The sequence below is a fragment of the Podarcis melisellensis genome, assembly GCF_964234715.1.
Source record: "Podarcis melisellensis genome assembly, chromosome: 12".
NCBI classification, from domain to species: domain Eukaryota; kingdom Metazoa; phylum Chordata; class Lepidosauria; order Squamata; family Lacertidae; genus Podarcis; species Podarcis melisellensis.
The window spans coordinates 23,298,738-23,313,453 of record NC_138544.1 but is presented as its reverse complement, the minus strand read 5'-3'; the positions used below and the strand labels follow the sequence as shown (position 1 = coordinate 23,313,453).

Genomic DNA, 14,716 nt, shown 5'->3' with positions numbered 1-14,716 from the left:
CAGTATATTATTAGCCGACATGTTGCTCATTGTTGTTCAGAGTGTTCTGTTTGCAACACAGCGGATTTTCTTTGTTGTATTACCTTCCTTCCTGGCAGTTATAATCAATACTTTTCTGGCTAAAATAGTAAAAAGGAATGTTACAGTCAAGGATTCTAATGTTTTCCTATGCTTCTATGGCTGCATCAACTTAAGTACTGTATCTTCATGCTGGCTTGCAATTTAAAAAAAAATGAACTGAGTTCAGAAGCTAAACAACTTTACTGTCATATGTGATGGGTTCTTAGGAGAAAAGATGGCTATGCTCTCTCACCCCTTGATAGTGCAATCTGCTAAAGAGGTATATACAGACAACATTCCTCCTAGTGGACAGCTTTGATGGATTGACACCAACTCTATAGTGCAATGATCTGCAGCCATTAGAATCAGTGGTGCTTGTCGTTTAGCTAATCTGAAGATTCAGCTCATAGGTACTGAGATACCAAAAGACTAAAAAATAAATCTTTATGTATGCTACAACGGCAACTAGAAATGGTTTTTGCCCAGAGATGGAAAGAAGTTGTAGTACCAACCAAGGAAGCCTGGCTAATTAAATTAATGGATTATGCCAAAATGACAAGGTTAACGGGTGTAATAATAAGAAATAATTAAAGATGGAAAATTTGTGGAATATTTGAAAAACTCCTGTATGCAAATAAGCAGCCCTGTTTAGGGAAGCTTTTAATGTTTGATGGATTACTGTATTTTAGTATTTTGTTGGAAGCTGCCCAGAGTGCCTGGGGATACCCAGCCACATGGGTGGGGTATAAATAAATTATTATTATTAAGCTCATTAGCAGGGTTAGTGTAAAACAAGCAGTTAAACATATTACTAAGAGAAACTAAAGAATAACTTAAAGATGGAGTAATGTGGAAAATGCAGTATGAAAATTAAAGGAACCACAAAAGGGGGGGAGTCAAATATATGTGTATTAGAAATGTATGTGATTTGTGTTTTTATAATTTGTGTGTCTGTAAATGTTTGAAAAACTAAAAAATAAGATATTAGGAAGGTTCAGCTCAATAGCCGTTAGAAAGGGAGAAGCAGCAAAAATATATGAGCATCTGTTGTCGTTGTTTGTTGTTTTGAGCAACTGGAGAAAACTGCATGGTGCTGATGGGTCTTGGGTTTGCACAAAGGTCTGTGGGGTCTGTCCCCACAGTCAGCTGATCAATGTGGGGCCCCAGATAACTTTGCCTGTGGATTCTTCCCCTCTTTTCAGGCATTCCAGTTGCACTGCCCAATGTCTCCTAACCACTTGGAAGCCTATAGGTGGCCTTGAATGTCCTGGGGAAGTAGAGATCTTTCCCAGCCTCCTTCTGTATTAGAATTGTTTTCAGAGGTTCCCCCGCCCCCCATGTGTGCGTTTGCAGCCCTGGGCTCCTTTGGGAGGAAGGATGGAATATAATATAGCTCCCAATGGATGAGAACAAAGGTCCGTCTAGCCCAGCCTTACCCAACCTGGTGCCCTCATATTTTGGACAACTGCTCCCACTAGCCCCAACCAGCGTGTTTGCTATTGCATGCTGGGAGAGTTGTGGTCTTAAACATCTGGGGGACACCAGGTTGGAGAAGGCTAGTCTGCCCTCAACTTCCTGTTTCCTACAGTGCCTGTTCAGTGTTGGGCCCACCTAAAAAGCCTTCTGCTGCATTGATTTTGCTTGCCCTCACCTTACCAGTGGCCAGCAAAACTGAGCCTAGGAAGCTGCCTTACACCGAGGAAGAGCATTGGTTAGTCTAGTTCAGTATTGCCTGCATAGACTGGCAGCAGCTTTCCAGGGTTTCAGACAGGGGACCTAGGAAGTGGTATCTGACATGCATTTGACATAGGAATACATATTTTAAGACAGCTCTGGTGCCCTCCACGTGTTTTGAACCACCAGCCCTATCAACCCCAGATAGATGCCTCCTTGCCCTAGCTCATAATAATAATAATAATAATAATAATAATAATAATAATAATAATAATAATTTATTATTTATACCCCGCCCATCTGGCTGGGCCTCCCCAGCCACTCTGGGCGGCTTCCATAAAAACCAAAAATACAGTAAAATCACACGTTAAAAACTTCCCTGAACAGGGCTGCCTTAAGATGTCTTCTGAATGTCAGGTAGTTGTTTATTGCTTTGACATCTGCTGGAAGGGCGTTCCACAGGGTGGGCGCCACTACCGAGAAGGCCCTCTGCCTGGTTCCCTGTAGCTTTGCTTCTCGCAATGAGGGAACCGCCAGAAGGCCCTCGGCGCTGGACCTCAGCGTCCGGGCAGAATGATGGGGGTGGAGACGCTCCTTCAGGTATACTGGACCGAGGCCGTTTAGGGCTTTAAAGGTCAGCATCAACACTTTGAATTGTGCTCGGAAACATACTGGGAGCCAATGTAGGTCTTTCAAGACCGGTGTTATATGGTCTCGGCGGCCGCTCCCAGTCACCAGTCTAGCTGCCGCATTCTGGATTAGTTGTAGTTTCCGAGTCACCTTCAAAGGTAGCCCCACGTAGAGTGCATTGCAGTAGTCCAAGCGGGAGATAACCAGAGCATGCACCACTCTGGCGAGACAGTCCGCAGGCAGATAGGGTCTCAGCCTACGTACCAGATGGAGCTGGTAAACAGCTGCCCTGGACACAGATTTAACCTGTGCCTCCATGGACAGCTGTGAGTCCAAAATGACTCCCAGGCTGCGCACCTGGTCCTTCAGGGGCACAGTTACCCCATTCAGGACCAGGGAATCCTCCACACCTGCCCGCCTCCTGTCCCCCAGAAACAGTACTTCTGTCTTGTCAGGATTCATCCTCAATCTGTTAGCCGCCATCCATCCTCCAACCGCCTCCAGACACTCACACAGGACCTTCACTGCCCTCACTGGTTCTGATTTAAAAGAGAGGTAGAGTTGGGTATCATCTGCATACTGATGAACACCCAGCCCAAACCTCCTGATGATCTCTCCCAGTGGCTGCATGTAGATGTTGAAAAGCATGGGGGAGAGGACAGAACCCTGAGGCACCCCACAAGTGAGAGCCCAGGGGTCTGAACACTCATCCCCCACCACCACTTTCTGAACACGGCCCAGGAGGAAGGAGCGGAACCACTGTAGGACAGTGCCCCCAGCTCCCAGCCCCTCAAGACGGTCCAGAAGGATGTTATGGTCAATGGTATCAAACGCCGCTGAGAGATCCAGCAGAACTAGGAAACAGCTCTCACCTTTGTCCCTAGCCCGCCGGAGATCATCAACCAGTGCGACCTAGGCAGTTTCGGTCCCATGATGAGGCCTGAATCCCGACTGGAAGGGATCCAAAATGTAGCTCACATTACAAAGCAGTTATTTAGCAGGCCTGGTATTTTATTATTTTGCCTCTTCCTTTTTTTTGCAGAAATCCCATCTTTTAGCTATAAAATCTCAGGCTGGGAGAGGAATTCCTGCATTCCAGGGGGTTGGACTAGATGACTCTTGGGTCCCGTCCAACGCTACAATTCTATGAATCAAAAACCCAGTTAATCCAACCCAAACTTATTGCAATATAATGGCTCTTGGGTCTCTCTCTCTCTCTCTCTCTCTCTCTCTCTCTCTCTCTCTCTCTCTCTCTCTCTCTCTCTCTCTCTCTCCCCTCCTTCAATTTTGTTTTTCAACAATGGGTAAAATCTATGTTTCTGTTTAAAAATAACGTCACAGAGAATTTAGAACCAAAAAACATTAAATGAATTACTATGGTTGATTTAATTCAGTTTCAAGAAGTGGAATTTCACCCTCAGTGAACATACCTTTATTGTTTGCATTCTTTTTTTTCTTTCTAATCTGTCATCATGTTGATTCAGGCAATGAATTTAAGACCATAGTCCTATGCATATTTGCAAGGGAGGAAATATTGTTTGCATGTTTATCTTAATCCTTTGTAGGAAATGATTGATGATGGTCAAGGCTTTACTGTAATCTAGGGACTCTGCCAAGGTTCAGCTTTAATGTATGCCTTTGTGCTAAATTTGCTCAGGGAGACTGTTTGGCACCGGAGTGCAGTCGCTGGATCTCCTGGGTTGGTATGAAAGTGCATGGGCAAAGATGTTTCTGTTGGAGGTAGCATTGTCGGGTCACATGAATTGGGTGCCTTCAACAGGAGATTGGTGCAGATCTTGAGAGGCCATCTGCACTTGCCTGCAAAACCCAGAATTTCTGTATTCAGTTGAGGTCCATACCTGAGCTCCTTGTGCTCTGGTATATGGTTTTTAGAATGTGGTGTTTCTTGTTCTGCTCCCGGGTTTTCCATTATTCATTCTTTCCAGCAATGCCCAACCCCAATCCTCGTGGATTAACTGTCTAGAGTGGAAAAAAATGAGAAAGGCATAAGTGTGCATTGGTTTTAAAACAACTACAGTGGTACCTCAGGTTACATACGCTTCAGGTTATATACGCTTCAGGTTACAGACTCCGCTAACCCAGAAACATTACCTCAGGTTAATAACTTCAGGATGAGAACAGAAATCGTGCTCCAGCGGCGTGGCAGCAGCGGGAGGCCCCATTAGCTAAAGTGGTGCTTCAGGTTAAGACCAGTTTCAGGTTCAGAACTGACCTCCAGAACGAATTAAGTACTTAACCCGAGGTACCACTGTACAGGCATACCTCGGTTTACAGATGCTTCGGGTTGCAAGATTTCGGGTTGTGCACCACGCCGAACCCAGAAGTACTGGTACGGGTTACTTCCGGGTTCTGGCGCTTGCGCATGCGCAGAAGTGCTGAATCTCAACCCACACGTGCGCAGATGTGGTGCTGCGGGTTGCGGACGCTGCGGGTTGCGAGCATGCTTTCAGGACAGATCACGTTTGCAACCTGAGCACCCACTGTACAGTGGCACCTCGGGTTACAGACACTTCAGGTTACAGACTCCGCTAACCCAGAAATAGTACCTCGGGTTAGGAACTTTGCTTCAGGATGAGAACAGAAATCGCGCGGCGGCAGCAGGAGGCCCCATTAGCTAAAGTGGTACCTCAGGTTAAGAACAGTTTCAGGTTAATAACGGACCTCCAGAATGAATGCAGTTCTTAACCCGAGGTACCATTGTAGGTGGGGGGAAATCTGGATTTATAGGGGAGAAAGTGAAAGCAGCTGCTTTCGGTGAATGTAGCATAGACCAGGAGGAATTAAAAGCTGCACAATCCAAGTTAAGTAGAAGTGTGGATTGGCTTTGATGAGTCTACTTACATAATGACCAGCATAACAGACTAGTTTAACGTCCAAAATAAATGCAAACACTTAAATTTCCTCACTTCCTCCCACCTAACACAAGATGTCGGGCATCACTACACAAAACACAACTCACTATTCTGGGTTGGGTAATTTGCTTTTCTTTATACCTGCATAAATTTCTATGCTGCTAAATCAAGAAGAAGAAAATATTCTCAAAGCAATATACATAGTAAATAAAAAAAACAAAGGTAAAAATACAAAAAAGAACATAAAACTGGGTCACTTTTCTGTGATGGTAGTGATATGGTGATAGTTAGACCAAGGCAGTATTTGAGCACAGCATGTCTGAGATGCTCACCTGGAGATAAAGACCTACCTTTTGAGACATGATAAAAGACCACAATGATTAGATGTTTGGAAACAAAGCACCACTGAAACTATCCCAAATTGGATGTTCCTTGCTAGTGTTTCCCCAGGGGTCAGTTTAAAAGCTGCTGCTGCTGAGCCTTTTTGATACTAAATGTCAAAAGTCAGGTTTCACTTTCACCCAAACACTCACCTGTGCATAGCTTCAGCTCCATAGCTGGCCTCCATCTCTGCCAGCATCTCAGAGAAAGCTACCTTGGATAGTCATGAGAATAAATGTGCCTACGCTTAAAGCAATAGCTCTGATGAAGAAAAGGAGGAAATGGAAATCATGCCAAGTGCCATCTTAGAAGAGAAATCATTTCCTGTAGGAGAGGAGAGGGGGAATACCTCTTCTAAGAAGCCATCTGAAGTTTTGTAAGCATTTAAAATGATTGTTTATTTGCCTGATAAGCAAGGGCTGTTTTTTTAGGTTATGAAAAAACACTCTTGCTGCTTAATGTATTCTAGAGTTACCATATATAAAAAGGTGAAAATCTGGACACAAAAGTTGTTGATTTCTTCTTTTTGGCTGAAGTTGTTGAGCTTTGTTTTAGTTTTTTTAAAAAAATAAGTTTTTGAGCTGTTTTTAATCAAATTCTCCAAAATCTACACTGCCATATGTCCAGATTTTCCCGGACCTTTAGCAATTTCCACCCAGACAGTTTCCAATGGCCGAATCCTGGCTAGGTCCACAATATTCCAGATGTATAGCAACCCTACGTATTAAAACCCTGGCTTTAGTTTACTCATATTTTATTCCGTCCGTCCAACACAGCCTCCTTTGTAGCACACCTGCACCAATAACTTCAGCTGTTATTTGGAGCCAGCTGGCGGCAGCAAGTGGTAGACCCGGTAAATCTTTTAATCTTCCTCTCAGATATGAAAGATGACTTGAACAGATGTACAATGCTGGTTTTCTTTTTTTTCTTTTCCTCCTCCTTTTTCCTGTCATTATACAATCCTGGTTTTCTATATAACTTTGATCCCACCTGGAATACTATGTCCAGTTCTGGGCACTACTGTTTAAGAAGGATATTGATAAGCTGGAGATAAGGGTATTGATAAGCTGCAGAGCAGGGTGGCCAAGATGATCAAGGATCTGGATACCAAGATAATAATAATTTATTATTTATATCCTGCCCATCTGGTTGGGTTTCCCCAGCCATTCTGGGTGGCTACCAACAGAATATTAAAAATATGATAAAACCAAGGTTTATGAAGAATGGTTGAGGGATCGAGGGGAGTTTAGCCTAAAAAAGAGGAGACTGAGGACTCAGCTACAATAGTAAAAAAAAGTTTTGGCTGTGTTATAAACATGCAACACCAGATGGCGGAAGAGAGCAAAAGAAAATCAAGGCAATTTTTACATAGTGTTTTTTTTTCTTTTGTTATAACGATTTAATTTCTGACTTACAACGTTTTTTCCCCTGTGTGTAGATCCACCCCGAGAGGAGATATGGTAGCCATCTTCAAATAACTCAAGGGATTTCACACAGATGAGGGAACAAGCTTGTGGGTGACAAGTGATTCCCAGGAAGCTTCTGATTATAGCCCCAGGGCTTGTGGGTTCGAGTCCCACATTGGGCAAAAGATTCCTGCATTGCAGGGGCTGGACTAGATGATGTCGTGGTCCCTTCTAACTCTGATTACTCAATAACCTTATAAACCTGGGGTGGGACTGCAGCTCGGGAACAGAGAAGATGCTTTGCATACAGAAGATATTAGGCATCGCCAATGGAAAGGAGTGGGAAGCAGGTCATAGGAGAGGCCTGCTTGAGTTCTTGGAGAGCTGCTGTCCATCTGAGTAGGCCACGGACAACATGGCGCCCTCTAGATGTTTTTGAACTGCAGCTCCCATCATTCCTGACAATTGTCAACGCTCGCCGAGACTAATGGGAGTTGTAGTCCAACAGTGCATAGGGTATCCCTGGAGGAGGAAATAGTGGGTTAAATGGGCAAGTAGTCCGACTTGGTGTAAATCAGATTTCTAATGACTATTGTAGTCTAGGCAATAGCAGCTCTAGCTGCTATCAAGATGAACCTGTCTTGTATTTGGGATCACGACTCTGTGACCTTCAGCATGCCCACTTCAAGCTTTAGGTAGATGAACAGATGGAAGAAACTAACAAAGATTTATTAAAAAAAAGTCAAACAATAACTGCCTGGGTGAATTGTATTGCATTTTAATTTACAGTATTGACTTGGAAAAACAACAGTGCCTCTTGCTTTCCTTTTCCTAAGGCTACAGCGCTTAAAATACCTGCTTTTTAAATAACATTCTTGAGTTCCATATCCTGATATTGTTCAGGGGGGTGGGTTGGTGCACTAGTAACAGGTATGTTGCCCTGAAGATTCTAGCAAATGGATATTGGCCAATAAGCTCGTTTGTGCAAAACTCAGAATAAAAATGCAATGTCCTGGGGAGGATTGCTTGCTCAGTTACAAGGAAAGCTTTGCAAAAATGTACCTCATCAGTGCACCGATGTGAGATTGCCAGGTTGCAAACAGGGCAGAAGTGGAAACCGTGGAAACGGCGAGATGGGGGAACATTTTGAGCGAGGTCTTGAGGGTGTGCATAGCGGGATCAAATTGTACAAGACTAAATATCACTAGGGAACCTACAGCTGCTGCTGGTTCCTGTGACTCACAGAGCCAAGGACAAAGGGTGAGATGTCTTGAGGGAGGAAAACAAGCTGTGGCTACGGGTGGAATCACTCGTGACATTTCCATGCATGAAGGGGAATTTGATGGAAGCAGATAAGCTAACAGTGCTGTTGTTATTATAAACACTCTTGGGAACATTATTCGGACAAAGATGCAGGTTTGTGGTGCTGCAGGCCATTAGGAAATGGTTGAACTGTAGGGTCAAACTATGTTCCAGAGACTCCTGGTTTTTCTCAGGAAGATCAGCCGTTATTCTTTGGCCAAGAGGTCAATAATTTATTTTTACTACAGTGGTACCTTTGGTTGCGAACGGGATCCGTTCCGTTCGCAACCTGAGCAGAACGCAACCAGCGTCCGTGGGTCACGATTCCCTGCTTCTGCACATGCGCGTGACGTCATTTTGAGCGTCTGTGCATGCGCGAGCGGCAAAACCCGGAAGTAGCCCATTCCGTTACTTCCAGGTCGCTGTGGGACGCAACCTGAAAATGCTCAACCTGAAGCGTCTTTAACCCGAGGTATGACTATTTGTTAAATTTGTGTGCTACCCTTCATCCGAAGACCACGGGGGCAGTTCACAACGTCAAAATGCAAAATGAGAACACAAAACGCATAATAAAACTAAAAACAAATAGCTCCCCTCCCACAAACACGTTTAATCCGCCCAAGGCAACATTTTTGCCTGGGGCCTAAATATATGTAATGAAGGCGCCAGGTGAGCCTCCCTGGGGAGAGCATTCCACAGACGGGGAGACACCACAGAGAAGGCCTGTTCTCATCTTGCCACCTTCCAGGCCTCTCTTCTTGGGGCACACAAAGAAGGGCCTCAGATGATGGTTCCAGGTCAGTTCGCATGGGGAGAGTTGGTCCTTGTGGAATAAGTAGAAACCTCTATAAATGTGGAATAAGTAGGAATCTCTGTGGAGGTGAAGAGCTAGAAATTTAAATTGGTTTTTAGATAATTTCTCATATCACCATGGTACCAGTCTTAAGCTGAAGCTTTTATTTTTCATGACAAAAAAAACCTTATTGGAGTCTGTTCTTCCAAGTTACTTAATTGGATTTAATAATTGCATTCTGTGCTGTGGGAGGGCGTGGGAATTCTGGAGGGCAACCAAGCAAAGCATAGAGTGCATACATGACATTTTTATTCTTGTTTCCTCTTTGAGCTGCTCTCCATGAATGCAGCGTTAGAAACATTATTATTCTAATTGATGCAAGGTCAGCCCCAAACAGGTTGCTGCCTGAGACAAAAATGTCAGATGCTTACTGTACTGCCAGATGAATCTTACGGCAACATTGGTGAAGGGAAGGTGTTTAGGTGACTCAGGTGACTCATGTTGTGCTCTTGTCCAACAGAGAGGAAAAGCTGAGGAGGGAAAGCTGAGAGGCTTTTGCTATTGGCTCATCCACACTCACCAGCATCTGCCCAATAAGGTGGTTACATTAAGTGTAATGGGTTTAATTCACACAGAAATGCAAAATGTATATGCATTAATAAAGGTTTAAAATGGGGAAATTCAATTGCTAACATTGGTTTCCTCCCAAACATTAAGTTTCTAAGGATTCCCTCTTGGTTGTTTCTCTGCTCTGTGCTGAGAGTGAAGGTACTGGGTTGCAAATTCACCATCTTGAAAGGTGGTGACTGTTAGTCTTTATCCAAACAAGGCAGAGGACAAAAGCATGTAATAATCGCTCTCCAAAAAGAGCTGCTTAGCCTTATGCAGGCTGGGATGGGGGGGGGGGCGGGGAGAGGCACCATTTTGATTTTGGGATTACTTCCTATTTTCTAAGATGCTGAGCCTGTGCTGGACAGCACACAAACATTATATGGGTATTTTTTAAAAGTACATTTGATGTTTTAATGAAGAATGCTCTGCCCTAAAAGTTTGAAGAGTATTTTTTATGGGTCTGGGCAATGATTTAGTCCAAAAGGAGTCAGTTCTTATGCTTCCAGTTGCTTTAAACTGTGTAATATTAATATCTGCAACAGGCCAGCCCTGCTTGTATGCCAGACAAAAAGTGCCTGGTTGGGATTCCCATGGTCCACACAGTGCCTGCTCCCAGTTTGAGCTGACAACTGGGGAAAGAGCCCTTGTTCAAAGCAGGGAGGGGAAACTGTGGCCTTCTGGATGATGTTGCTGCACCAATATCATCCTTGACCATTGGCCGTGCTGATGGAAGTTAGACTCCAACCACCATAGGTTACTCGCCTCAGACATAAAGGAAAATTCCATCTGGAGGGAAAGTGGTTGTTAGCAGAGCACTGCGTAAATGCTATACTTATTTCTCAGCTTTCCCTTCAAGGACACACTGCTGTAGGGAATAATAGCAAGATGGATCGACAAGTGCGGCTTTAACATTCGTGGACGAGGTTCCATTTGCAAAGCTGGTGTTTAAGGCGAAGGTCGCCGCCGAATGATTGCAATCATTGCAAACAGTGGTGTGCTCAGAAACTTGAGGCATATTGTTCCAGGGGAAGAGTGTTTGAGTCAGGCAGTGGGCAGAATAAAATAAAAGTACAAGTGCTAGAAAGGTTGACGCGGGCCGAGAGTTATTCACTATTGTGGAGAAGCTGGAACATCATCGCCTGGCATGAGTAAGAAATTATGGAGCGTGAGAAGAAGAGAAGAAGAGTTTGGATTTGATACCCCGCTTTTCACTCCCTTTAAGGAGTCTCAAAGTGGCTAACAATCTCCTCCCTTCCTCCCCCACAACAAACACTCTGTGAGGTGAGTGGGGCTGAGAGACTTTAGAGAAGTTTGACTGGCCCAAGGTCACCCAGCAGCTGCATGTGGAGGAGCGGGGAAGCGAACCCGGTTCCCCAGATTACAAGACTACCGCTCTTAACCACTACACCACACTGGCTCTCGTGAATGGTGAAGGTAGAAGAAAGGAAGAGGCAAAGTCTCAGTCAGCTTGATAGGGCCCATGGGCAACCCAGTGAGGAATAAGAGTCTGAGGCAAGAGGGAAGAAATAATGCCTAATTCTCATTGAAGTGTATTAGGTGTGTCTGGACTGTATCAGGTCAGATTGTCCCATGAGGGATCATATCTGAATGCACTTGCTTTCTTTAAAAAAGTTTAAAAGTCTTCACATAGAAAATTAGATGTCAAAGGGAATTTAGTTGTGTCCCAACACGGGCATGTTCCATGCTCAAGCTAATACAGTGGAACCTTGGTTCCCAAACTTGATCCATTCTGGAAGTCTGTTTGACTCCCAAAACGGTTCAGGAACCAAGGTGCGGCTTCCGATCGGCTGCAGGAGCTTCCTGCAGCCAATCGGACACCACGGAAGCCGCGCCGGATGTTCGGCTCCCAAGGAACGTTCGAAAACCGGAACAATCACTTCCATTTTTCGATCGTTCAGGAGCCAGAATGTTTAGCTCCCAAGGCGTTTGGAAACCGAGGTTCCACTGTAATAATAATATTACTTTCATCTTGATCGGCAATTTAGACTCAGGGGAGCCAATTTGGACCCCAGGTTATGAGTGCCCAGTGTGGTACCAGAAGTCAGGTTCCAAGGTCTTAGAAGGCCTCAGAAAGCATCTCCGATGCCTTGGAGATGCTGTGCGAGGCCTTGCGAGACATCAGACGCTGCCTGGGGGATCTGCGGTGTGGGGCCCCCTACTTAGACTTCTGTTATTCATATGCGTGGGAAAGGAGTGAAGGACCTATGGATTCCACCCAGAACTAAGGTTTTATTATAAGTCTTTGGCTTTATGAATGACCAACCAAAGGCTTCTTTGGTGGATGTAGGATGTAAATTCAGTTTTCTTTCTTCTTTCCCTAGATCGTTTTGTCTGTGATCTTTGAGAGCGGACTGACTGAAAATAGAAACTTGACAGATGCCTGTTCCACTGCCACCACCTGCTCCTCCTCTTCCACCATCTCTTTCTGGAGGAGCCCCACCACCAGCACCACCACCTCCTCCTCCTCTTCCGCCATCTTTCTCTGCAGCTCCACCACCACCTCCTCCTCTACCTTCTTGTTCTGGAGGTCCACCACCTGCCCCGCCTCCACCTCCCCTTCCATCACCTTCTTCTGGATGTCCTCCACCACCACCACCACCTCCTGCCTCTTTTTCATCATCTTCTGGAGGGCCACCATCACTGCCATCTTCATGCCCTTTGGTAAGGCTCATCTTTCGATTTTTCCCCTTGATTGTGAAGAGTATAACCAACATTGAGGTCTCACAATTAAAATTCTGTTTTGGACTTAGAAACTTAGCTACAAAGTCCTAGGTTTAAAATGTCTTATCTGTAGGTGTTATTCAAATACAGGTTGTTGTTTTTTTAATGAGAAATATTAACTAGTCTTGATTGCCTAGACATGCTTCTGTTTATTGCAGATTTCTCCATCCACTTGCTTGTCACCATTCCCAATGTTACAGTGAGTCTATTGACATAATCCGTAGCTCGGTCGGTAGAGCATGAGACTCTTAATCTCAGGATCATGGGCTTGAACCCCGCGTTGGGTGAAAGATTCCTGCATTGCAGGGGGTTGGACTAGATGACCCTCAACTCTACAAGTCTGTGAAAACATGGTTGCGAAGGCAGAGAAACACAGGAAGATTCTTTATATTGTGACAGACCACTAATCCATCTAGCTCAGTATTGTTCATATAAACCGACTGGCAGCTGCGATTATTATTTACAGTGGTACCTCGCAAGACGAATGCCTCGTAAGACGAAAAACTCGCCAGACGAAAGAGTTTTTCGTTTTTTTAGTTGCTTCGCAAGACAAATTTCCCTATGGGTTTGCTTCGCAAGACGAAAACGTTTTTCTTAAAACCGTTAATACCCAATGCATTCCTATGGGAATCCGTGCTTCGCAAGATGAAAAATTCGCAAGACGAAAAAACTCGCAGAACGAATTAATTTCGTCTTGCGAGGTACCACTGTATTAAATTTCTATACAGTTGGTACCTCAGGTTACATATGCTTCAAGTTAGAGACTCCGCTAACCCAGAAATAGTGCTTCAGGTTAAGAACTTTGCTTCAGGCTGAGAACAGAAATCGTGCTCTGGTGGTGCGGCAGCAGCAGGAGGCCCCATTAGCTAAAGTGGTGCTTCAGGTTAAGAACAGTTTCAGGTTAAGAACAGACCTCCAGAACGAATTAAGTACTTAACCTGAGGTACCACTGTACCACCTTTCATCCAAGGATCATAGGGCAGTTTCAGGTTGGGTGTCTCCCAGCCCGACCTGGAGTTCCCAGGCATCTTCTGTTTGCAAGGCACATGGTCCATCACTGTGCTTCCTAATATCCTAACTTCAGAGGCTGTAGCGCTGCCATATGTCTGCAACTTCCCGGACATTGCTGGAATTTCTGAAAACCAGTGAAAACCTCTGGGGCAACATATGTCGGAAGTGTTTCTTTTTTCCTTTAAAAACTACTAATTTCCCACATTTAAAATAGCTCAAAAACTTTGGTGTCCAGATTTTTACTTTTTGAAATATGGCAACCCCTCGGAGGTTTTTATTTCTTCATTTGCACAGAGAATTCATAGGCCTTGGTGTCTGTATCACGCACCTGCTAAGATTACCCAGCTGTTACTGCAGCTGCTGGGTTTTCTAAGGAAACTGGAATGAAGCTTAAGGAATGCAAATGGAATGAGTCCTCACGTATGCACTTCCTGTCTTGCAGTTGTAGCAACTGTCCAAGATGTTTGCATATTGTCCATTCTGTTTTCTGCATCGTTTGAACACCTCCACCTAGAATCATACAATCATAGAGTTGGAAGAGACCACAAGGGCCATCGAGTCCAACCCCCTGCCAAGCAGGAAACACCACCAGAGCACTCCTGACATATGGTTGTCAAGGCTCTGCTTAAAGACCTCCAAAGAAGGAGACTCCACCACACTCCTTGGCAGCAAATTCCACTGTCGAACAGCTCTTACTGTAAGGAAGTTCTTCCTAATGTTTAGGTGGAATCTTCTTTCTTGTAGTTCGGATCCATTGCTCCGTGTCAGCTTCTCTGGAGCAGCAGAAAACAACCTTTCTCCCTCCTCTATGTGACATCCTTTTATATATTTGAACATGGCTGTCATATCACCCCTTAACCTCTTCTCCAGGCTAAACATGCCCAGCTCCCTTAGCCGTTCCTCATAAGGCATCGTTTCCAGGCCTTTGACCATTTTGGTTGCCCTCCTCTGGACACGTTCCAGTTTGTCAGTGTCCTTCTTGAACTGTGGTGCCCAGAACTGGACACAGTACTCCAGGTGAGGTCTGACCAGAGCAGAATACAGTGGCACTATTACTTCCCTTGATCTAGATGCTATACTCCTATTGATGCAGCCCAGAATTGCATTGGCTTTTTTAGCTGCCGCGTCACACTGTTGGCTCATGTCAAGTTTGTGGTCAACCAAGACTCCTAGATCCTTTTCACATGTACTGCTCTCAAGCCAGGTGTCACCCATCTTGTATTTGTGCCTCT

General features: G+C 44.7%; 1 protein-coding gene across 2 annotated transcripts in view; it reads left to right on the top strand.

The window, feature by feature from the left end:
- The window catches only part of WIPF3 (WAS/WASL interacting protein family member 3), a 38,736-nt gene that overhangs the window by 4,497 nt on the left and 19,523 nt on the right, over positions 1–14,716 (top strand). For both annotated transcript variants that reach the window (XM_081883392.1, XM_081883391.1), the window contains exon 2: positions 12,074–12,413. In XM_081883392.1, coding sequence (XP_081739518.1) covers positions 12,129–12,413 — 285 coding nt within the window. In that variant the 5' untranslated portion in view covers positions 12,074–12,128. The remainder of the gene's footprint in view (positions 1–12,073; positions 12,414–14,716) is intronic.